General features: G+C 63.3%; 1 protein-coding gene across 1 annotated transcript in view; it reads right to left on the bottom strand.

Moving 5' to 3' along the window:
* The window catches only part of DLGAP4 (DLG associated protein 4), a 138,961-nt gene that overhangs the window by 18,787 nt on the left and 96,545 nt on the right, over positions 1 to 23,629 (bottom strand). Inside the window, exons 2-4 of the mRNA XM_068167346.1 lie at positions 19,189 to 19,282; positions 8,469 to 9,511; positions 7,681 to 7,734 (exon numbers count right to left, since the gene is read on the bottom strand). Of these exons, the coding sequence (XP_068023447.1) occupies positions 7,681 to 7,734; positions 8,469 to 9,419 (1,005 nt within the window). The 5' untranslated portion in view covers positions 9,420 to 9,511; positions 19,189 to 19,282. The remainder of the gene's footprint in view (positions 1 to 7,680; positions 7,735 to 8,468; positions 9,512 to 19,188; positions 19,283 to 23,629) is intronic.

Below are 23,629 nucleotides of genomic sequence, written 5' to 3'. Positions count from 1 at the left end.
CCCCACAGCCCTCAGCACCACATCCAGGCAGCCTCCAGGGTTGGGGACTCCACCACCCCCCTGGGCAGCCTGGGACAGTGCCTGAGAGCCCTTCTGGGAAGAGATTGTTCCTGAGCTCCAGCCTGAGCCTCCCCTGGCACAGCTTGAGGCCACCTCCTCTCCTCCTGGCACTTGTTGCCTGTGAGAGGAGACCAAACCCTCCCTGGCTCCAGCCTCCTCTCAGGGAGCTGCAGAGAGCAATGAGGTCTCCCTCAGCCTCCTCTGCTCCACACCCAACCCCCCCAGCTCCCTCAGCTGCTGCTCCCCAGCCCTCTTCTCCAGACCCTTCTCCAGCTTGGTTGCCCTTTTCTGGCCCTGCCCCAGCCCTCAATGTCTCTCTTATACTGTGGCACCCAAAACTGAAGCCAGGACTCAAGCTGTGGCTTCCCCAGTGCCCAGCCCAGGGGCACCATGCCTGCCCTGCTCCTGCTGCCCACAGCACTGCTGCTCCAGGCCAGGCTGCTGGTGACCTTTGTGCCCACCTGGGCACTGCTGGCTCCTGTTCAGCTGCTGTCACCCAGCACCCCCAGGGCCCTTTCTGCTGGGCACTTTCCAGCCACTGAGCCCCAAGCCAGGAGCCTTCCTGGGGTTGTGGTGCCCCAAGTGCAGCTCTCAGCACTTGGCCTTCTTGAACCTCCTACCACTGGCCTCAGCCATGGCTCCAGCCTGGCCAGATCCCTGTGGAAAGCCTTCCTGCCCTCCAGCAGGCCTCCTGCCTGCAGAAGTCTTGGGCCAGCAAGGCAGACCTCTACAGCTCCCTGAGAGGAGGCTGCAGGGAGCTGGGGGTTGGGCTCTGCTCCCTGCTCTCAGGTGAGAGAAGGAGAGGGAATGGCCTGAGATTGTGCCAGGGGAGGCTGAGGTTGGAGAGGAGGCAAAATGTCTTTGCTGCCAGAGTGGTCAGGGCCTGGCAGAGGCTGCCCAGGGAGGTGATGGAGTCCCCATGGCTGGAGGGGTTCCAGGGCCCTGTGGCCATGGCTGCTGGGGCCAGGGTTTGGTGGCCATGCTGGGGTTGGGTTATCTTGGCCTGGATGATCTGAGAGGGCTTTGCCAACCCAGACAACTCTGTGATTCCATGATAAGGTTCTGGGGCAAGGGGCAGAGAAGGATGGAGTCTGCAGCCCCTGGCTATGAGGTGAGAGCTTGCCAGCAGCTGGGCATGCCAAGCAGGGGCCAGGGCACTGCACAACCATGCCCTGGGACAGTGAGAGGTGCTGGGCCCAGCCCAGAAAGCCCAAGGACCCTGGGGACATTCAGAGCTCCTGTGGCAGTTGTGATGCTGCTCAGCTCCACCCAGGCATCCAGCCCCTGGCCCTGGGCTCTCACCTTGGCTCAGGGAACACCAGGAGAGCATCTGCAGTCTGTCTGTGCCAGTGCAGCTCTGTCTACAGCAGCACTGCCTGCCCCATGTGGATCCTGTCCCTCTCCTGGGGACAGCCTGTGCCAGCTTCCCCCTCACTGTGCCAGGGCCTGGCTGTGCTGCCTTCCTTCTCCTTTCTCTTGCCTCTCCTCTACCTTGCACTGTGGTGAGGCAGCAGGGAAGGAAGCTGCTCTCCAGGTGCTCCACATTCCAGTTCAGCAGCATGAAGGGGAAGGAGGATGCTTGGCAGGATGTCCTTTGAATCTGGTGCCCCAGTTTGGAGTGTGCCCTGCCTCTGCAGAGGGCCCAGAGGGACTGCCACAGCTCCTGCTCCCCTGGGCCCCACGCAGGCCACGTGCTCCAGAGCCTGCAGAGGCAAGCAGGGGCCCTTGGGGATCTGCAGGAGGAGTGCAGGGCCTGCAGGTGCTCCTCAGCAGCCTTCAGGCACAGGAGCTTGTGCCACAGTCCCTGAAGCTCTGTGGCGGGGGTGAAGAGCCCAGGGCACCTCCTCCTGTCAAGGGGCAGACCTCGATGGTGGCCACTGCAGCACCTCCATGGTCCTGGCAGATACTGAGCCTCTGAGCTCTGAAGCCAATCTGCCTGCTACAGAAAGGGCAAAGTGCAACCCAGGGCTGACTGCACATCACCAGCCTGGCACAGAGACTCTCAGGAGGCTCCTTGCAGCTGCAGGAGCCTTGCTGCTCTGTGCATCTCTCCCAGGCCTAGGCTCAGCTCTGCCCTTGCTGCTCTCTGTGCATCTCTCCCAGGGGCAGGCTCAGCTCTGCCCTTGCTGCTCTCTGTGCAGCTCTCCCAGGGGCAGGCTCAGCTCTGCCCTTGCTGCTCTGTGCATCTCTCCCAGGCCTAGGCTCAGCTCTGCCCTTGCTGCTCTGTGCATCTCTCCCAGGGGCAGGCTCAGCTCTGCCCTTGCTGCTCTCTGTGCAGCTCTCCCAGGGGCAGGCTCAGCTCTGCCCTTGCTGCTCTGTGCAGCTCTCCCAGGGGCAGGCTCAGCTCTGCCCTTGCTGCTCTCTGTGCAGCTCTCCCAGGGGCAGGCTCAGCTCTGCCCTTGCTGCTCTGTGCAGCTCTCCCAGGGGCAGGCTCAGCTCTGCCCTTGCTGCTCTCTGTGCAGCTCTCCCAGGGGCAGGCTCAGCTCTGCCCTTGCTGCTCTCTGTGCAGCTCTCCTAGGCCTAGGCTCAGCTCTGCCCTTGCTGCTCTCTGTGCAGCTCTCCCAGGGGTAGGCTCAGCTCTGCCCTTGCTGCTCTCTGTGCAGCTCTCCCAGGGGCAGGCTCAGCTCTGCCCTTGCTGCTCTGTGCATCTCTCCCAGGGGCAGGCTCAGCTCTGCCCTTGCTGCTCTCTGTGCAGCTCTCCCAGGGGCAGGCTCAGCTCTGCCCTTGCTGCTCTGTGCAGCTCTCCCAGGGGCAGGCTCAGCTCTGCCCTTGCTGCTCTCTGTGCAGCTCTCCCAGGGGCAGGCTCAGCTCTGCCCTTGCTGCTCTCTGTGCAGCTCTCCTAGGCCTAGGCTCAGCTCTGCCCTTGCTGCTCTCTGTGCAGCTCTCCCAGGGGCAGGCTCAGCTCTCCCAGGGGCAGGCTCAGCTCTGCCCTTGCTGCTCTCTGTGCAGCTCTCCCAGGGGCAGGCTCAGCTCTGCCCTTGCTGCTCTCTGTGCAGCTCTTCCAGGGGCAGGCTCAGCTCTCCCAGGGGCAGGTTCAGCTCTGCCCTTGCTGCTCTCTGTGCAGCTCTCCCAGGCCTAGGCTCAGCTCTGCCCTTGCTGCTCTCTGTGCAGCTCTCCCAGGGGTAGGCTCAGCTCTGCCCTTGCTGCTCTCTGTGCAGCTCTCCCAGGGGTAGGCTCAGCTCTGTCCTTGCTGCTCTGTGCAGCTCTCCCAGGGGCAGGCTCAGCTCTCCCAGGGGCAGGCTCAGCTCTCCCAGGGGCAGGTTCAGCTCTGCCCTTGCTGCTCTGTGCAGCTCTCCCAGGCCTAGGCTCAGCTCTGCCCTTGCTGCACTCTGTGCAGCTCTCCCAGGGGCAGGCTCAGCTCTCCCAGGGGCAGGCTCAGCTATCCCAGGGGCAGGCTCAGCCCTGGCCATGGTGGTTTGCTTGGTGTGAAGGGGGTGGGAGCAAGAGGATGCCCAGGCTGAGAGGCTGCTGGCACAGAGGGCTTGGGGGTCCACCCTGCCCAGCTGGCTGCACAGGAGGAGGCAGTGGTCAGTGGAGATGCTGTGCCAGGCTGCAGGCTGGTGCTCTGCTCTCTGCCTGGCCTGGTTCCATGCAGAGCTCCTCAGGGCAGGCATGTGGAGCTCAGGCACGTGGCTGGGAGCTGAGCTCTGCTGACAGCCTCCTGCGAGCAGAGTGACCCTTGCACAGCAGCAGCTCCTCCGCTGCCTGTGGCATCAGCTGGCTGTGAAGGGCACAGCAAAGGAGGTGGCACCCAGAGGCTCCCAGCCCTGAGCTGTGCCTGGGCAGTGCCCCAGTCACAGGGAGCAGAGGGGAGAGTGGAGGGCGAGCCCCCAGCGCTGGGCAGGGCCGGGAGGGCTGCGCCGCTTGCACGGCTTGGTGAGGGCCGGGGGGAGAGAGGCTCTGGCTTCCACCCACAGGTGTGCCAGCTGTGCCATGCAGCCCAGCCTGGCACACACACACATGCAGCACAGGTGAGCATGCAGGGGGGCATGCAGCATGCGGCATGCAGCCAGGCTCCGGTGCAGAGCCACCTGCGGCGGGCAGCCCCTGCCCCCTCCAGTCCCACAGCCCTCCTGCTGTCCCCAGGCTGGAGCCCAGGCTGCCTCCTGCCAGGGCAGCCTCTGCCAGGGGCCTGGGCTGGGTTCCCTGCCCTGTGGCAGCTCTGTGGGGCTGGCAGGAGTGCAGCCAGCAGCTGCAGCGTGGCTGGCACTGAATGGGGCACCCATGCTGCAACTGGCATTTGGTGTGGGGGCTACTAGGGGTCAAGGAAGTGTCAGAGTGGGGTGGGGGAGGACGCAGCAGGGGAAGGCTGCCTGTGGTGTGGCTCTGTGCCCTGGGAGCCCCAACACTGCCACTGCTGGTACCCACAGGCAGGGCCCTGAGCCTGCCCCTGGGGCAGAAGTGCTGCTCAGCTCTGCCTGCTCCTGTGCAGCCCTCCCTGGGGCATCTCTCACTCCAAGGAGCTCCTCAGCCACTGGGATCCTGACCCCTCTGCCCCTTCCCTCGCTCTGCTGGCCACAGCTGGGGCCCGTGGGGAGGGGAGGGGCAGCAAGGCCTCCTCCTTCCCCGGGGACACTGCTCTGGGGACAGTGCTGGGGCACCCTGGGGGCTGCTCCTGGCAGATCCCCCACTTGGCTGGGCCTGGAGCTGGGTGATCTCCACTCTCAGCTCCAGGGAATGGGTCTGGAAGTATCCCAGGGACCCTCTACAGTCCCCAGTGAGCCCCAAGACTGATGGGGCAGGGGAGGTGAGTGCCTTGGGGGCTTACCCCAGCCTGGAGGCTGGGTGGCTTCTGTTTGTCTTCATGCCACTTCATCTGCCCTCCCTCACATCACAGGGGCACTTCTGCCCTCCCTCTCATCACAGGGGCACTTCTGCCCTCCCTCTCATCACAGGGGCACTTCTGCCCTCTCTCACATCACAGGGGCACTTCTGCCCTCCCTCTCATCACAGGGGCACTTCTGCCCTCCCTCACATCACAGGGGCACTTCTGCCCTCTCTCTCATCACAGGGGCACTTCTGCCCTCCCTCACATCACAGGGGCACTTCTGCCCTCTCTCACATCACAGGGGCACTTCTGCCCTCCCTCACATCACAGGGGCACTTCTGCCCTCTCTCTCATCAGAGGGGCACTTCTGCCCTCTCTCACATCACAGGGGCACTTCTGCCCTCCCTCTCATCACAGGGGCACTTCTGCCCTCTCTCACATCACAGGGGCACTTCTGCCCTCTCTCTCATCAGAGGGGCACTTCTGCCCTCCCTCTCATCACAGGGGCACTTCTGCCCTCCCTCACATCACAGGGGCACTTCTGCCCTCCCTCTCATCCCAGGGGTACTTCTGCCCTCCCTCTCATCACAGGGGCACTTCTGCCCCTCTGGGACCCACCAGGCACTCCTCCTCTGCAGCAGGGCAGAGCCTCCACGCTGCCCAAGCTCCAGGCTCTGTGGGCAGGTAGGTGCCAAGGGTCCCTCACTGTGGCACCATGGCACAGGGTGGGCTGCCCTGGCTGCAGGGGGGAGGGGAAGGGGACATGTGGCCTTGCAAAAAGATGTTTGCCACACACCAGGCTCCAGAGGTGACTTCTCCATCACCAGCTGAGTGCCCTTCTCCTGCTGGGGAGGGGTCTGGATACAACTGCCCCATCGTCCCCTGAGGGCCCTGTGCCCTCTGCCCTGCCCTCCTCGGGGGCATGGGGGACCCAGCTCAGTCTGTGACCTGTCAGGGTCTGGCCTGGGTGCCCCAGCTCTGGGGGTTTTTGGTGAGAGGCTGCCAGCTGCAGGGGCTGCCTTGGGAGTCCCCCAGCGCCCCTCCAGCCATGCCAACAGTGGCTGCTGGCTGCTCCCACCCTGAGGCTGGTGGTGCATGCTGCTGGCTCTGTGTGGTGCCCCCAGGAGGGGCAGGGTGGGGAGGGAGCTGGGCAGCAGCTTGCCCTCAAAAGAGGATTCCCTCCCTGGCTGCTGCCTGCCATGGTCAGCCCGGGGCTGAGGGGCTGGTCCCTGCTCTGGGGGGGGGCTCCCTTGGTGGCAGCAGGGTGGCCTCTGTGTCCTCCCAGCCTGGCAGTGAGGCTGCCCAGCTGCTGCCCGGGCTCTCAGCACCCAGCTGTGCCCACAGCCCTCTGCTGGGCTGGCAGGAAACAGAGGCTCATGGCTGGGGTGGGGAGCAGCCAGCAGGGCAGCCTCCTGCCCAGACCCCAGGAGGTGAGGCCCCCCCTCCAGCCTGGCCTGATTCACCCTCAGCCCTCCCTGGGGCCCGGGCAGGCTTCTGCCCCTCAGGCACCGCCTCTGGAAGCCACTCCTGGTGACCAGGGCTTGGGACAGGCGCCTCGGACCAGCGCCAGCCACGAGGGCTTGAGCCATGCAAAGCGGGGCAGCTGGCACTGCCCTGCCCCACAGCCCTGCCAGCCCCACAGCCCTGCCAGCCTCACTGCCCTGCCAGCCCCACTGCCCTGCCAGCCCCACAACCCTGCCAGCCTCACTGCCCTGCCAGCCCCACAGCCCTGCCAGCCTCACTGCCCTGCCAGCCTCACTGCCCTGCCAGCCCCACAGCCCTGCCAGCCTCACTGCCCTGCCAGCCCCACAGCCCTGCCAGCCCCACAGCCCTGCCAGCCTCACTGCCCTGCCAGCCCCACTGCCCTGCCAGCCCCACAACCCTGCCAGCCTCACTGCCCTGCCAGCCCCACAGCCCTGTCAGCCTCACTGCCCTGCCAGCCTCACTGCCCTGCCAGCCCCACAGCCTCACTGCCCTGCCAGCCCCACAGCCCTGCCAGCCCCACTGCCCTACTGCCCTGCTAGCCCCACAGCCCTGCCAGCCCCACAGCCCTGTCAGCCCCACAGTCCTGCCAGCCCCACTGCCCTGCCAGCCCCACTGCCCTACTGCCCTGCTAGCCCCACAGCCCTGCCAGCCCCACAGCCCCACAGCCCTGCCAGCCCCACTGCCCTGCCAGCCCCACAGCCCTGCCAGCCCCACAGCCCTGTCAGCCCCACAGTCCTGCCAGCCCCACTGCCCTGCCAGCCCCACTGCCCTACTGCCCTGCTAGCCCCACAGCCCTGCCAGCCCCACAGCCCCACAGTCCTGCCAGCCCCACTGCCCTGCCAGCCCCACTGCCCTACTGCCCTGCTAGCCTCACTGCCCTGCCAGCCCCACAGCCCCACAGCCCTGCCAGCCCCACTGCCCTGCCAGCCCCACAGCCCCACAGCCTCACTGCCCTGCCAGCCCCACTGCCCTGCCAGCCCCACAGCCCCACTGCCCTGCCAGCCCCACAGCCCTGCCAGCCCCACTGCCCTGCTGACCCCACAGCCCTGCCAGCCCCACTGCCCTGATGGCCCCACTGCCCTGCCCTGGGGGTGGGCAAGCAGCAGGAGCAGCCATGCCCTGCCTGGGGGTGGGCAAGCAGCAGGGGCAGCCATGCCCTCACAGGAGTGGGCAAGCAGCAGGGGCAGCCATGCCCTGCACAGGGGTGGGCAAGCAGCAGGGGCAGCCATGCCCTGCCTGGGGGTGGGCAAGCATCAGTGGCAGCCATGCCCTGCACAGGGGTGGGCAAGCAGCAGGGGCAGCCATGCCCTGCCTGGGGGTGGGCAAGCCGCAGGGGCAGCCATGCCCTGCAGAGCTGCAGGTCCTACCAGCACTCCAGGGAAGCTCTGTAGAGCAGGGCTTACTGGGCACGCCGGCACGTCCTGGTGATGCGTGGAGACAAGGGGGGAAGCATTAATCACCAGTGCTGCCCCCAGGCCCCGGGGTGCCAGCGGTGCTGTGCCAGCCCTTGCCCCCTGGCATGCCCTGGGCACACAGTACCCACGGCTGTGTGCCAGCAGCTGTGTGCCTGGCTGCCCAGACCTCCCCCCCAGCGCCGGCAGGGTCTGGGCAGGCGGCGGGGGCATGCTGGGGGCACGCTGGGGGCACGCTGGGGGCACGCTGGGGGCACGCTGCAGCGGTCACAGCAGAGGGTGTAGAGCATGGGGGGCCTCCTCCCCACACCACCATGGGCCAGCACGGGGGCTGGGGGGGTGTGAGGGCAGTGCTGCAGCAGGAGGAGCCAGACCACACTGGCACCAGCATGGAGCTGTGGCAGTGTGCTCCCAGGCCCTTGGTGGGTTGAAGCTTCCCCCAGCCCCCTCCTGGCAGTGTGGCTTGGGGCAGCATCCGGACCAGCTGCTGCCAAGGGGCTGCCGGGCAGCAGGGCAGCTGCTGAGGAGCTGCACCCCACTGGCACCAGCATGGAGCTGTGGCAGTGTGCTCCCAGACCCTTGGTGGGTTAAAGCTTCCCCAGCCCCCTCCTGGCAGCGTGGCTTGGGGCAGCATCTGGACCAGCTGCTGCCAAGGGGCTGCCGGGCAGCAGGGCAGCTGCTGAGGAGCTGCCCCTTGTCTTCCTGCACCCTCAAGGGCTAACCCCCCCCCCGGCTGCACCCACCTGCAGGTAGTGGTAGGCCAAGTCTTGGTGGCAGGACTTGGACTTGAGCAAGGCTTTGTCGATGGTGGCAGAGGCCTTCTGGCACACCTCCCGGGCGTGGCTGAGGGTCAGCGTGGACCAGGAGCCCCTCTTGATGTAGTTGGAGTCGCTGTTGATGGGGATGCTGGCGCAGGGGGTGACCTTGAGGTCGTTATTGCTCTTGGAGGATTTCAGCATGTGCTCGCTGATGGTGTTGTAGGCGTGCATGAAGTACTTGGGCTGGCTGTGGTCGGGCTGCCGGCCCAGCGTCATCAGCCCCATGGGGTTCCGGTAGCCGCCGGTGTCGCCGTCCAGGTTGTCGTCCGAGCTCCACCAGCCCGAGATGTTGGAGCGGGTCCGGCGCTTGGGCTCCGCGGTCTTGGCCCGCTCCTTGCTCTTGCTCCTCCTGTTCTGCTTGCCTTCCTCCGCCCCTTTCTTGCCGTTGGCGCTGCCTTTGCCGGGGCCCTCCAGGGACTGGGACTTGGCGAAGAGCTTCTGGACGGAGTGGACGAGGTGCCGGATGCGGCCGGGGCTCTCGCTGCGGTGCTTGGCGTCGCCCCGCTGGAACTGCAGGGTGCTGAAGCCGTCGCGGTGGATGGGCAGCTGCTTCTCGAACTGGTCGAGCAGGTTGGCGGGCAGGCGGTTGATCTTGGTGGCCTGTGCGTGGCTGGGGAAGGGGCTGTCGTCCGGCACCTCGAAGTGGGAGTTGTAGTGGATGCGGGGGAAGGTGCTGCTGGTGGAGAGCTGATTGTTGAGCGGCAGCAGGCAGTCGCCGTGCAGGGCGCCCGGCGCCGGGAACCGCGGGTCCATGGGGAAGGAGTCGGTGGGGCTGAGGAGGTAAGGGTTCCGGTCCTGGGGGGCATAAAGAGAGTCCTGGGGGGAGTCCAGGTTGTCGGACAGGTGGCGACTTCTGTTATCCCCTAAGCCCTTCATGGTCCCAGTGCTTCCTAGACCATCGCTGGGGGGCGGCGCGGCAGAGCCCTCGCAGGAGCGCCAGCCCTGCTCCCCCGCAGACCTCTCTGCGCCTGGAGGGAGAGGAGAGAGGGCTCAGAGCCTGCCCGGAGCCCCTCTGGCAGCCCACTGGCAGCCCTCTGGCAGCCCTTTGGCAGCCCACTCCTCCCCAGGGCGTCCCCTGCTGCCCCGACTCCGACGGGAAATGCCAGCCAGGGTGAGGGCTGGAGGGGAGAAGCAGGGTGGGAGAGAGAGGTCGTGGCAGGAGGGAGCAGAAGGAGCAGGAGATCAGGGGCTGGAGAGAAGAGGGTGGAGGAGAGGAAGGATTTCTTCTCTGTGGCTGCAGCTGGAGTGCTTGTGTGTCTCAGGGCTCAGCCACAGGCTGCTTAAATGATGCTCTGCTCTTTCCCGGTCTCTGCACATGTTTATTTCATAGAGTCCCTTCCTCACCAGCAGAGCAGAGGCTGGCAGGGGCACTGCCAGCTAATCACTGTCCCTGCCTCCTTTGTTTCAGGGGGGGCAGAGGGAAAAAAGGGAATCTGCTGCCAGCCACTGCAGAGAGGCCCTGCCCGAGCCAGGGGAGCTGTGGGGCAGAGCATCCCCTGCCCTGCAGGCTGCCCTGGGCTCTGGGGCTGCTGGGCAGGGGGCTGGCAGCCCTGCTCCCTGCTGTGTGCAGCTGCACTATGCAGTGAGGCCAAACCTCTCCTCTGCAGCAAGTGCCCCACAGCTGGCACCTCCTGCCCCACAGGAGATGGCTTCAGTGGCTGTGCTGAGGGCAGAGGTGCTCCTGAGCAGCCAGGGCCTGACCTGAGAGGCTGTTTGCTGCTCACTGGACCTGCACTGCTCCTGGAGGAGCTTCCTCACCCTCCCAGCCTGGCCACCTGCCCCTTGCTACTGTCCCCTGCCACAGTAAGGGGCTGAGGCTGGCTCTCTGTGGCCCATTCAGGCAGCTCTGTGGGGTTGGCAGAGGGGAACAGCTGGACACAGAGGGGCAGGGGAGCTTCTCACTGAGGGTTCTGTGGTGCCCTTAGCCTGTCCTGCTCAGCTGAGAGAGATCCTCATCTGCTCTGGGCCCTGTGGGGGTAAACAGACAAACTTCTGGGGGGCTGCTAAGAGGATATTGCTGAGCTATGGATGAGCTGAGCTGCCAGGCAAGGAGCTGAGGTTCCATTCCTAACCCTGTCTGAAACCCTGTGGGGTATAAACTAATCCTTACTCCCCTTGGCCTTTCAGTGTGGTTAGAATCCTAGAGCCACAGAGCTGGCAGGGCTGGAAGGGAGCTCAAGGCTCAGCCAGCCCCAACCCCCTGCCATGGGCAGGGACACCTCACACCACAGCAGGTTGCTCACAGCCACCTCCAGCCTGGCTGCAAACACCTCCAGCCAGGAGGCTTCCACCACCTCCCTGGGCAGCCTGTGCCAGGCTCTCACCACCCTCCTGGGCAACAACTTCTTCCTCACAGCCAAGCTCAATCTCCCCACTTCTAGTTCTGCTCCATCCCCCCCCAGGCCTATCCCTCCCTGACACCCCAGAGCAGAGGGGCAGGATCCTCTCCCTCCACCTCTGCCAATGGGCACTGGCAGCTGAGCTGCCCTTGGCCTTCTGGGCTGCCAGTGCCCATTGCTGCCTTTCTGTCCCAGGCCTGATTCCTGCCCCCCTCAGAGGTCTCCCAGACCCCTATCCCTCCCTGACCCCCTCCAAAGTCCCTCCCCAGCTCTCTTGCAGCCCCCTGCAGATCCTGGAAGGCCACCAGAAGGTCTCCTGGGAGCCTTCTCCTCTCCAGCCTGCACAACCCCAACTCTCTCAGGCTGGCTCCAGAGCAGAGCAGCTCCAGCCCTCTGCTCCTCCTCCTGGCCCTGCTCTGGACACCTTCCAGCCCCTCCAGAGCCTTCCTGGCACAGAGGCTGCAGAGCTGGCCCCAGAGCTGCAGCTGTGGGCTCAGCAGAGTGGAGCAGAGGGGCAGAATCCCCTCCCTGGCCCTGCTGGCCACGCTTCTCTTGCTGCAGCCCAGGCTCTGCTTGGCTCTCTGGGCTGCAAGTGCTCCCTGCTGGCTCCTGCTGAGCTTCTCCTCCCCCAGCACCCCCAAGGCCTTCTCTCCAGGGCTGCTCTCAGCCAGTCCCTGCCCAACCTCTAGCAGTGCCTGGGATTGCCCTGCCCCAGCTGCAGGACCTTGCCCTTGGTCTTGTTGAACCTCCTGAGGCTGGTTTGGGCTCAGCTCTGCAGCCTGCCCAGGTCCCTCTGGATGGATCCTTCCCTCCAGCTGTCAGCTGCAGCACACAGCTTGGTGCTGAGGGAGCCTCAGTGCCTCTGTCCATGGCACCAACAGATATGTTAACCAAGCCTGGTGCCAGCACTGAGCCCTGGGGGACTCCACTTGGCCATGGGCCATTAGCAGTCACCCTTTAGTTGCTCATTGCCTTTCTGGTGTAGCTTTGGTGTAGCTTCAAGGCCAGCACTGAGGCCAGCTGCAGGCAGCAGGCTCTGGAGGGTGGGGGCCTGGACTCCTCTGCTCTGGTTTGGTTTTTCTTACATCCAGGGCCCCACACCATGGACATGAGGCTGAAAGCTGCCCCTGGGGGAGGTGGAGGAGCTGCTCTGGGAGCTGGGAGTGCAGGATCTGTGGGGAAGAGCCAGTTCCCAGCACTGGGATGCTGCAGTGTTCCCCCTGGGAGGGACAAGAGTGCCTGGACCCTTAGAGCCTCCACTGAGTTTGGGAGCAAGCAAGCCACCATGTCCTTGACCCTGCAGACAAGGAGGACAATGGCTTGGCCCTGTGGGAAGCAGAGCTGCTAGCTTGGGCCTGTTCAGCCACAAGTGAGGCTCTGGGCTCCCTGAGGAGCTTGTCCTGAGCAGCCTCTGGTCAGCCACAGCAGCTGGGAGCAGCTGGGGGCAGGGAGCAGCCTCAGCAACCACTGCAGGGCAGCAGGAGCCCTTCCTCAGAGAGCTGCAGCCCTGCTGTGGGAGCACACAGGGCAGGAGGGCAGTGTTCCACAGCTGCTGTGGCCTTCCAGGTCTCCATCTCACCCTGCCACTCCCAGGGGCTGGCTGAGCAAAGCTGCTCCTGCTGGAGTGAGCTTGCAAGGGCAGCCTGGGACCCACCCTGACAGCCTCCTGCCCTCCCCCACCATGAATCCTGCTGCCTGGAGTCCTGTGGCTGCCCCCTGGGAGCTCACCAGGCACACTGCTGGGCACTGTGGAGCTGAGGCACCCTCAGCAAGTCTGCAGGGGGCACCAAGCCCTGTGGCCCAGCTGACAATGCTGGAGGGAAGGATCCATCCAGAGGGACCTGGGAAGGCTGCAGAGCTGAGCCTGAGCCAACCTCAGGAAGCTCAACAAGGCCCAGGGCAAGGTCCTGCAGCTGGCTCAGGGCAGCCCCAGGCACAACTCCAGGCTGGGCAGGAAGTGGCTCCAGAGCAGTGCTGAGGAGAAGGCCTTGGGGGTGTCAGGAGGTGACAAAGTCCCCAGGAGCCAGCAGTGGTCCCTGGCAGCCCAGAGGCAGCTGAGTGCTGAGCTGCAGCCAGAGCAGGGAGAGCAGCAGCACAGGGAGGGGATTCTGCCCCTCTGCTCTGCTCAGCCCCCACCTGCAGCACTGCCTCCAGTTCTGGGGCCCCCAGCACAAGGAGGACCTGGAGCTGCTGGAGAGGCTCCAGAGGAGGCCACAGAGATGCTCAGAGGCTGCAGAACCTCCCCTGTGGGGCCAGGCTGGGAGAGTTGGGGCTGTGCAGCCTGGAGAAGAGAAGGCTGCAGGGAGACCTCAGAGCAGCCTTGCAGGACCTGAAGGGCTCCAGGAGAGCTGGGGAGGGACTCTGGCCAAGGGCTGGGAGTGCCAGGCTGAGGAACAATGGCTTTGAGCTGGGAGAGGAGAGACTGAGAGTGGAGAGGAGGAAGAAATTGTTGGGAGTGAGGCTGGGGAGAGCCTGGCACAGGCTGCCCAGGGAGGCTGTGGCTGCCTCCTGCCTGGAGGTGTTCAGGACCAGGCTGGATGAGGCCTTGAGCAGCCTGTGCTGGTGGGAGGGGTCCCTGCCCATGGCAGGGGCTGGAGCTGGCTGAGATTTAGGGTCCCTCCCAGCCTATGATTTCCAGCTGCTCCCCAGCCCTGCTGAGCAGCTCCACAGCTCCCAGGGAACTCTGTGGCTCCATCCAGAGCTTGGTCCTGTCCCACCTCTCCTGACTCTCACCTGCAGGAGCTGTCTGGCCCCTGGGCTGGGTCCTCTTGGTCTGCTGCTGGCCTGCACCCTGCAGCTGGCCCAGCTGCCTTCAGCTGCACTGCTGCCCTGCTCAGTGGCCTGGGCTCTGGGGATGTGAGACAGAAGCTTCTGGCCCTTAGAGCTCTCCACCACACAGGCAGTGCCATGGGCTCCAGGGATGAGGAGGTGGCTGCTGTCCTGCCCTGAGCTGGGGGAACTTTGATGCCACTCCTGCCCTTCCTGCCAAAGTACCCAGGGCAGTGCCAGCCTGGCCTGGTGCTCAGCTGCCCTGGGCTCTGGGGCTGCCACCCTATTGCCCCTGTGCCCTTCAGCAGCCTGGTGCAGCAACCTCTCTGGAGTCCCTTGCCACCATCAGGGCTGGGGGAGCAGCACTGGCTGCTGGCTGGAGCAGTGCCCCAGGAGACTGATGGTTGTGCCAGGCAGCCCTGCCCTGCTGTGTGTGAGCTGGCAGCAGGGCACTGGGTAAAGAAAGTGACAGAGCCCCAGCAGATGTCCCCAGAGGAAAGCCTCTGGGCAGGAGAGAAGGATGGGGGGGAGAAAGATGGAGTGAAGGATGGGGTGGAGAGGGATGGGGTGGAGAGGGATGGGGTGGAGAGGGATGGGTGGAGAAGGATGGGGTGGAGAAGGATGGGGTGGAGAGGGATGGGGTAGAGAGGGATGGGTGGAGAAGGATGGGGTGGAGAGGGATGGGTGGAGAGGGATGGGTGGAGAAGGATGGGGTGGAGAGGGATGGGGTGGAGAAGGATGGGGTGGAGAGGAATGGGGTGGAGAAGGATGGGGTGGAGAGGAATGGGGTGGAGAGGGATGGGGTGGAGAGGGACAGGCTGCAGGCTGAGCCATCCATCTGGTGCTTTAAATTCCAGCTGGCCATGAATGGGCAAACTCAGCCCCACCTGGCTTGGAGGGAAAGCTCTGCAGGTAGTGTGGAACCTGAATGCTCCTTGAATCCCCCTGGCTCCCAGCAGGGGAGGAGAACTCAAACCATGGAGGGGAGCAAAACTCAAACCATGGAGGAGAGGAAAACTCAAACCATGGAAGGGAGGAAAACTCAAACCATGGAGGGGAGGAAAACTCAAACCATGGAGGGGAGCAAAACTCAAACCATGGAGGGGAGCAAAACTCAAACCATGGAGCAGAGGGAAACTCAAATCATGGGAGGAAAACTCAAACCATGGAGGGGAGCAAAACTCAAACCATGGAGCAGAGGGAAACTCAAATCGTGGGAGGAAAACAAACCATGGAGCAGAGGAGAACTCAAACCATGGAGGAGAGGAGAACTCAAACCATGGAGCAGAGGAAAACTCAAACCATGGAAGGGAGGAAAACTCAAATCATGGAGCAGAGGAGAACTCAAATCATGGAGCAGAGGAGAACTCAAACCATGGAGGAGAGGAGAACTCAAACCATGGAGGAGAGGAAAACTCAAACCATGGAGGGGTGCAAAACTCAAACCATGGAGCAGAGGGAAACTCAAACCATGGAGCAGAGGGAAACTCAAACCATGGAGCAGAGGGAAACTCAAACCATGGAGGGGAGGAAAGCTCCAGCCCTGCAGGGGCTGTCAGCCTTGCCAAAGAGGCTCCAGCTCAGCAGAGCCTCCTCTCTGTCCCTGGTGGAGCACTGCCAGAATCTCCCTGCGGCCGGCCCTGGGGCTGCTGTGCCTGTGCTGGGAGGGGGAGGTGGGGCTGGCCCCGGGGGCAGCCAGGATGGATGGCTCAGCCTGGAGCCTGTTCCTCTCCACCCCATCCCTCTCCACCCCATCCCTCTCCACCCCATCCCTCTCCACCCCATCCTTCTCCACCCCATCCCTCTCCACCCCATCCTTCTCCACCCATCCCTATCCACCCCATCCCTCTCCACCCCATCCCTCTCCACCCCATCCTTCACTCCATCTTTCTCCCCCCCATCCTTCTCTCCTGCCCAGAGGCTTTCCTCTGGGGACATCTGCTGGGGCTCTGTCACTTTCTTTACCCAGTGCCCTGCTGCCAGCTCACACACAGCAGGGCAGGGCTGCCTGGCACAACCATCAGTCTCCGGGGGCAGCCAGGGCTGGTGGGAGATCACAGTATCACAGAATCACCAAGGCTGGAAGAGACCTCAGAGATCATGGAGTCCAAGCTGGCACCACAGACCTCATGGCTAGACCATGGCACCAAGTGCCACATCCAATCCCCTCTTGAACATCTCCAGGGATGGGGACTCCACCACCTCCCTGGGCAGCACATCCCAATGGTAAATTACTCTCTTGCTGGGAATAACTTTCTCCTCACCTCCAGCCTGAACATCCCCTGGCACAGCTTGAGACTGTGTCCTCTTGTTCTGCTGCTGGGGGCCTGGGAGAAGAGCCCAACCCCCACCTGGCTCCAACCTCCCTGCAGGGAGTTGCAGAGAGCAAGAAGGTCTCCCCTGAGCCTCCTCTTCTCCAGGCTAAGCAACCCCAGCTCCCTCCTCACAGGGCTGTGCCCCAGACCCCTCCCCAGCTTTGTTGCCCTTCTCTGGACACCTTCCAGCAGCTCAACCTCTTTCCTGACCTGAGGAGCCCAGAGCTGGACACAGGACTGCAGGTGTGGCCTGAGCAGTGCTGAGCACAGGGCAGGATGAGCTCCCTGCTCCTGCTGGCCACACTCTTCCTGCTGCAGGCCAGGATGCCCTTGGCCTTCTTGGCCCCCTGGGCACACTGCTGGCTCATGTTCAGGCAGTTGTCAATCAGCACCCCCAGGTCCCTCTCTGCCTGGCTGCTCTCAGCCACTCTGCCCCCAGCCTGTGGCACTGCCTGGGGTTGCTGTGGCCAAAGTGCAGCCCCTGGCACTGGGACTTGTTGAATGCCATCCTGTTGGGCTCTGCCCATCTGCCCAGCCTGTCCAGGTCCCTCTGCAGAGCCCTTCTGCCCTCTGACTGACCAACTCCTGCCCCCAGCTTGCTGTCAGCTGCACATTTGCTGCTGACTGACTCAATGCCCTCCTCCAGATCACCAATGAAGATGTTAAAGAGCACAGGGCCCAGCACTGCTCCCTGGGGCACAGCACTGGGGCCTGGCTGCCAGCTGGCTGTGGCACCATTCACCACCACTCTCTGGGCTCAGCCTCCAGCCACTTCCTAACCCAGCTCAGAGTTGCTGCTGGCCAAGCCAGGGGCTGACAGCTTGGCCAGGAGCTTGCTGTGGGGGATGGTGGCAAAGGCCTTGCTGCAGCCCAGGCAGACCACTCCGCTTCAGGAAGGCTGAACCCCAGCTGCAGTGTGAGCTGGGAAGCCTCTGCTGTGGTAGGAGATGCTTCAGTGCTGCAGATGTTTGCTTCCCTGTCTCTCTTCAACAGCAGAGGGATGAGGCTGGCCCAGGCTGTGGGCAGGGCAGGAGGTGACTCCCAGGGCCTGGGTGGAGGAGAGCTCTGCAATGCAGAGGAGACAGCAGCAGGGCAGTGTGTCCCAGCCCTCTGTGCTGGCTGTGCCCTGCCTGCCCAGCTCCCAGCTGCCCAGGCAGGCAGTGCTTGGCAGCTCCTGGCAGGGAGTGTGAGTGGGAAGTCTGTCAAAGCAGCACCCAGGGCAGCACAGGGGCACGACTCCAAGCAGCTGGCCTGGAGGGGTGAGACCAGCCTTGCAGCCCCCCCCCCAGCCTCCAAGTTTCTGCCTTGGAGATCTTCCTGGTGGCCACTGCAGGCTGGATGTCTTGTGCTGTGCCCCCTGCTCATGGAGAATGATCTCCTTGCTCCTGCCCAGCCTTGGAGCACAGCTCCCTGCCTCCTGGGAGCTGCTCCAGCAGGCTCTGCACCTGTGTCCCTCGAGAGGATGGCTGCCCAGCAGACACTGCCAGTGGGTCTGGCCCCATGTCCCCACAGTGCCTGCTCCCATGGTGCTGTGACATGGTGAGGCCAGGGCCAGAGCACCACTGCTCCCTGCCTGCCTGAGCACAGAACCACAGCATGGGAGGGTCCAGCCCTGCCTGGAGCCCACCTTGCCTCTAGCTGCATCCATGGCTTGGCCAGCTGAGGCCTGCTCAGCACCACCTTGCCTCAGCCCCTCCACAGCGTGGCAGGGGTTGGAAGGGACCCTGGAGATCATGGGGCCCAGCCCCCTCTGCCAAGGCAGGGTCACCTGGAGGAGGTCTCACAGGAGCACAGCCAGGGGGGCTTGGAAGGAGTGCAGAGATGGAGACTCCAGCAGCTCTCTGGGCAGCCTGCTCCAGGGCTCTGCCACCCTTAAAGAAGCTCCTCCTCATGTCTGGGTGGAACTTCTGATGCTCCAGCCTGTGCCCACTGCCCCTTCTGCTGCCACTGGGCACCACTGAGCAAAGCCTGGTGCCACCCCCTGGCATCCTCCCCCTGAGCATTGCTCAGCAGGGCTGAGATCCCCCCCAGCCTGAACAGCCACAACTCTCTCAGCCTTGCCCCAGCAGTGCTTCTGTGCCATCACCTCTGTAACCCTCAGGGCCCTGCAGCCTCCCAGGGCTCTGCAGCCTCCCAGGGCCCTGCAGCCTCCCAGGGTCCTACAGCCTCCCAGGGCTCTGCTGCAGCCTCCCAGGGCCCTGCAGCCTCCCAGGGCCCTGCTGCAGCCTCCCAGGGTCCTACAGCCTCCCAGGGCTCTGCTGCAGCCTCCCAGGGCCCTGCAGCCTCCCAGGGCTCTGCTGCAGCCTCCCAGGGCTCTGCTGCAGCCTCCCAGGGCCCTGCAGCCTCCCAGGGCTCTGCAGCCTCCCAGGGTCCTGCAGCCTCCCAGAGCTTTGCAGCCTCCCAGGGCTCTGTAGCCTCCCAGGGTCCTGCAGCCTCCCAGAGCTCTGTAGCCTCCCAGGGCTCTGCAGCCTCCCAGGGCTCTGCAGCCTCCCAGGGTCCTGCAGCCTCCCAGAGCTTTGCAGCCTCCCAGGGCTCTGCAGCCTCCCAGGGCCCTGCAGCGTCCCAGGGTCCTGCAGCCTCCCAGGGCCCTGCACTGATGATGGGTCTGGTATGTGTGGCACAGCAGCAGCAGGGTGCTCTGGGTGCTGCTGGCTGCTGCTGTGCCCCCAGGCCTCCAAAGCTTTGCTCAGGGCAGGTGTTCCTGTTGCCTACAGGTGCAGATGAAGCTGGGCAGGTCCAGCTGCAGCCAGGTGGCTCCTGCTGAAGCTAGGTGGGCCCCTGCCTGCCTTTGGGATGCAGGATGGAGATGCTTCCCAGCAGTGGCTTTGCTGAGTGCTGGAGACAAAGCAGCTCAGATCCCAGTGGGTCCTGGGGCAGGGGGAAATGAGAGGGGAAGAGCCAGCAGCTCCCTCTGCCATTCCTTCCACAGGAGAGCCCAGGCCCTGTCTGCAGCCTGCTGTGTGCCCAGAGCTGCCTTGCCTTTGTCTCAAAGTAGGTCAGTGTGGAGGTGTGATGCTGCTGCAGCAGCTGGGGCTGCATTTCATAACCTGCTGGTGGTGAGGAGTGTGTTGCATGAGGGCTGGCACTGAAGCCTCCTCTCCAGGTCTCCTTCCCCAGCCTCCTCCCTCCTGCTCTGCTCTCTCTCCTCTCTCTCTGCCTACCCCATGCCCACCCCTGCTCCTTTCTGGAGAGTCCCAAAGCCCTTCCAGGGCCATACTGTACCTCTCACAGCTTGCTGGGCTTGGGAACTAGGCCAGATTCAGCATCCTGTGCACCTTGTGTCCCTCTGGGCTCCAGAGCTGTCTCTCATGAAGACCTAGCAGGCAGAAAGCAGAGGTCACAGAGTGCAGGCTGCTGTCCTCCTGTCAAACAGCCCTGCTGCAGCAAGGGCACAGCAATGCTGCCTGCAGCCAGGCTCTCCCCACACAGCCACCCAGCACAGGCAAGGCAAGGGGCAGCGGCAGCACCCATGGGAGAGGGCTCCTGGTCCTCTGTGCAGCAGGGGGGCTGCAAGGGTGGGCTGGAAGTCAGCCAGGTGGGGAGGAGAGCAGCAAAGTGCCTGGACAGGGCTGGGGGAAAGCCCTTTCCTGGGAAGGTTCTCCTTGGCCTTCCTTCCCCTTGGCTTTCCTTCCCCTTGGCTTTCCTTCCCCTTGGCCTTCCTTCCCCTTGGCTATCCTTCCCCTTGGCCTTCCTTCCCCTTGGCTTTCCTTCCCCTTGGCTTTCCTTCCCCTTGGCTTTCCTTCTCCTTGGCTTTCCTTCTCCTTGGCTTTCCTTCCCCTTGGCTTTCCTTCCCCTTGGCTTTCCTTCCCCTTGGCCTTCCTTCCCCTTGGCTTTCCTTCCCCTTGGCCTTCCTTCCCCTTGGCTATCCTTCCCCTTGGCCTTCCTTCCCCTTGGCTTTCCTTCCCCTTGGCTTTCCTTCCCCTTGGCTTTCCTTCTCCTTGGTCTTCCTTCCCCTTGGCTTTCCTTCCCCTTGGCTTTCCTTCCCCTTGGCCTTCCTTCCCCTTGGCTTTCCTTCCCCTTGGCCTTCCTTCCCCTTGGCTTTCCTTGTCCTTGGCCTTCCTTCCCTTTGGCTATCCTTCCCCTTGGCTATCCTTCCCCTTGGCTTTCCTTCCCCTTGGCTATCCTTCCCCTTGGCTATCCTTCCCCTTGGCTTTCCTTCCCCTTGGCTTTCCTTCCCGTTTTTCTTTGCCATAAAACAGACCCTGGAGGAATCCCCTCGTGGCCATGGCTCTGCTGCATGCCTTGTCCCTGGCTCTGTGACCTTCTGTGCCTCATCTTCAGAGCACTTTGCTCTGAGCCACAGGAGAGCAGAGTCTGGGAAGGCAGAAGGCACAATCCTGGGGATGGAGCTCCTGACTTGGGTGGCAGATGGCAGCCAGCTGCCTTTGGTGTGTCCTAGCTGTCCCCCTGCCAAAGCCTGTGCCTTGCCCTTGCTGACCACTGCTGCTCACTGAACTGGAGCAGCTCACACTGCAGCTTCCTTCCCTCTGCTCACCAGGGGCTGCTGAACTGCAGCTGCAGCCTTGGTCTTGGGGCTTCACTGTCATGCCCTGCCCTCTGCAAGCACCTGAAACCCAGCAGAGCTCACAGACACATGGAATGGTTTGGGATGGAAAGGAGCCTCCAAGGGCATCTTCTGCAACCCCTGCAGGCAGCAGGGACAGCTCCAGCCAGAGCAGGCTGCAGAGGGGCACAGCCAGGCTGAGCTTGGATGGAGCCAGGGATAGAGCCTGCAGCACCTCCCTGGGCAGCCTGTGCCAGTCTCTCCCCAGCCTCCTTGTGCAGAACTTCCTCCTGAGCTCCAGCCTAACTCTGCCCTGCTCCAGTTCCAAACCATTGCCCCTGGTCCGATCCCCACAGCCCCTCCTGAACAGTCCCTCCCCAGCCCCCCTGCAGCTGCCCTGCAGGTATTGAGCTGCAGCTCTGAGGTCTCCCTGGAGCCTTCTCTTCTCCAGGCTCAACAGCCCCAACTCTCCCAACCTGTCTTCACAGGAGAGGTTCTCCAACCCTCTGAGCATCATTGTGGCCTCCTCTGGAGGCTCTCCAGCAGCTCCAGGTCTCTCTTCTGTGCCCCTTGCACACAAGTTCCCCACCTGCCACAGCCTCGCTGGGCAACCTCTCCCCACCCTCTCAACATTTCCTTCCTCCTCTCCAGTCCTAATCTGCCCTCCCCCAGCTCAAAGCCAGTGTCCCTCATTTGGGGCAACCATCACCTTTGGTTTTCAGTCTCTGTCAAACCAGGGCTTTCACATTACCAATGGAAACATTTTGCTTTAGCAGACACCAAAATGGAAGCACAGAATGGCTCAGGTTGGAAGGGAGCTCAGAGATCTTCTCCTCCAGCCCCCTGCCATGGGGGGAGCTCAGAGATCATCTCCTCCAGCCAAAGCTGCCCATGGCCTCATCCAGCCTGGTGCTGAACACCTCCAGGCAGGAGGCAGCGACAGCCTCCGTGGGCAGCCTGTGCCAGAGGCTCCCCAGCCTTGTGCTGATGTGGGAGGCTCCACAGAGTGCTTTCATGCTGGCTGGCCCAAAAGAACACACACAGCCATGCTGTGCTCCCTCTCACACACAGTAATGCTGTGCTCCCTCTCACACACAGCCATGCTGTGCTCCCTCTCACACACAGAGCCATGGTGTGCTCCCTCTCACACACAGAGCCATGCTGTGCTCCCTCTCACACACAGCCATGCTGTGCTCCCTCTCACACAGAGCCATGGTGTGCTCCCTCTCACACACACAGCCATGCTGTGCTCCCTCTCACACAGAGCCATGCTGTGCTCCCTCTCAGACAGAGCCATGCTGTGCTCCCTCTCACACACAGCCATGGTGTGCTCCCTCTCACACACAGCCATGGTGTGCTCCCTCTCACACACAGCCATGGTGTGCTCCCTCTCACACACAGCCATGGTGTGCTCCCTCTCACACACAGAGCCATGCTGTGCTCCCTCTCACACACAGCCATGCTGTGCTCCCTCTCACACACAGCCATGCTGTGCTCCCTCTCACACACAGCCATGGTGTGCTCCCTCTCACACACAGCCATGCTGTGCTCCCTCTTACACACACAGCCATGGTGTGCTCCCTCTCACACACACAGCCATGGTGTGCTCCCTCTCACACACACAGCCATGGTGTGCTCCCTCTCACACACACAGCCATGGTGTGCTCCCTCTCACACACACAGCCATGGTGTGCTCCCTCTCACACACAGAGCCATGCTGTGCTCCCTCTCACACACAGCCATGGTGTGCTCCCTCTCACACACAGAGCCATGGTGTGCTCCCTCTCACACACAGCCATGGTGTGCTCCCTCTCACACACAGCCATGGTGTGCTCCCTCTCACACACACAGCCATGCTGTGCTCCCTCTCACACACAGCCATGGTGTGCTCCCTCTCACACACACAGCCATGCTGTGCTCCCTCTCACACACAGCCATGGTGTGCTCCCTCTCACACACAGCCATGGTGTGCTCCCTCTCACACACACAGCCATGCTGTGCTCCCTCTCACACACAGCCATGGTGTGCTCCCTCTCACACACACAGCCATGCTGTGCTCCCTCTCACACACAGAGCCATGGTGTGCTCCCTCTCACACACACAGCCATGCTGTGCTCCCTCTCACACACACAGCCATGCTGTGCTCCCTCTCACACACACAGCCATGCTGTGCTCCCTCTCACACACACAGCCATGCTGTGCTCCCTCTCACACACACAGCCATGCTGTACTCCCTCTCACACACACAGCCATGCTGTGCTCCCTCTCACACACACAGCCATGCTGTGCTCCCTCTCACACACACAGCCATGCTGTGCTCCCTCTCACACAGAGCCATGCTGTGCTCCCTCTCACACACAGAGCCATGCTGTGCTCCCTCTCACACACACAGCCATGCTGTGCTGCCTCTCACACACAGAGCCATGCTGTGCTCCCTCTCACACACAGAGCCATGCTGTGCTCCCTCTCACACACAGCCATGCTGTGCTGCCTCTCACACACAGAGCCATGGTGTGCTCCCTCTCACACACAGCCATGCTGTGCTCCCTCTCACACACAGAGCCATGCTGTGCTCCCTCTCACACACAGCCATGCTGTGCTGCCTCTCACACACAGAGCCATGCTGTGCTCCCTCTCACACACAGCCATGCTGTGCTCCCTCTCACACACAGAGCCATGCTGTGCTCCCTCTCACACACAGCCATGCTGTGCTCCCTCTCACACACAGCCATGGTGTGCTCCCTCTCACACACAGAGCCATGCTGTGCTCCCTCTCACACACAGCCATGGTGTGCTCCCTCTCACACACAGCCATGCTGTGCTCCCTCTCACACACACAGCCATGGTGTGCTCCCTCTCACACACAGCCATGCTGTGCTCCCTCTCACACACAGAGCCATGGTGTGCTCCCTCTCACACACAGCCATGCTGTGCTCCCTCTCACACACAGCCATGGTGTGCTCCCTCTCACACACAGCCATGCTGTGCTCCCTCTCACACACACAGCCATGCTGTGCTCCCTCTCACACACACAGCCATGCTGTGCTCCCTCTCACACACAGAGCCATGGTGTGCTCCCTCTCACACACAGAGCCATGGTGTGCTCCCTCTCACACACAGCCATGCTGTGCTCCCTCTCACACACAGCCATGGTGTGCT

This window comes from Melanerpes formicivorus, unplaced genomic scaffold (genome assembly GCF_026170545.1).
Source record: "Melanerpes formicivorus ecotype bairdi unplaced genomic scaffold, bMelFor1.0.p_v2 SCAF_115, whole genome shotgun sequence".
Classification (NCBI taxonomy): Eukaryota; Metazoa; Chordata; class Aves; order Piciformes; family Picidae; genus Melanerpes; species Melanerpes formicivorus.
This window is presented reverse-complemented; position numbering and strand designations above follow the sequence as displayed.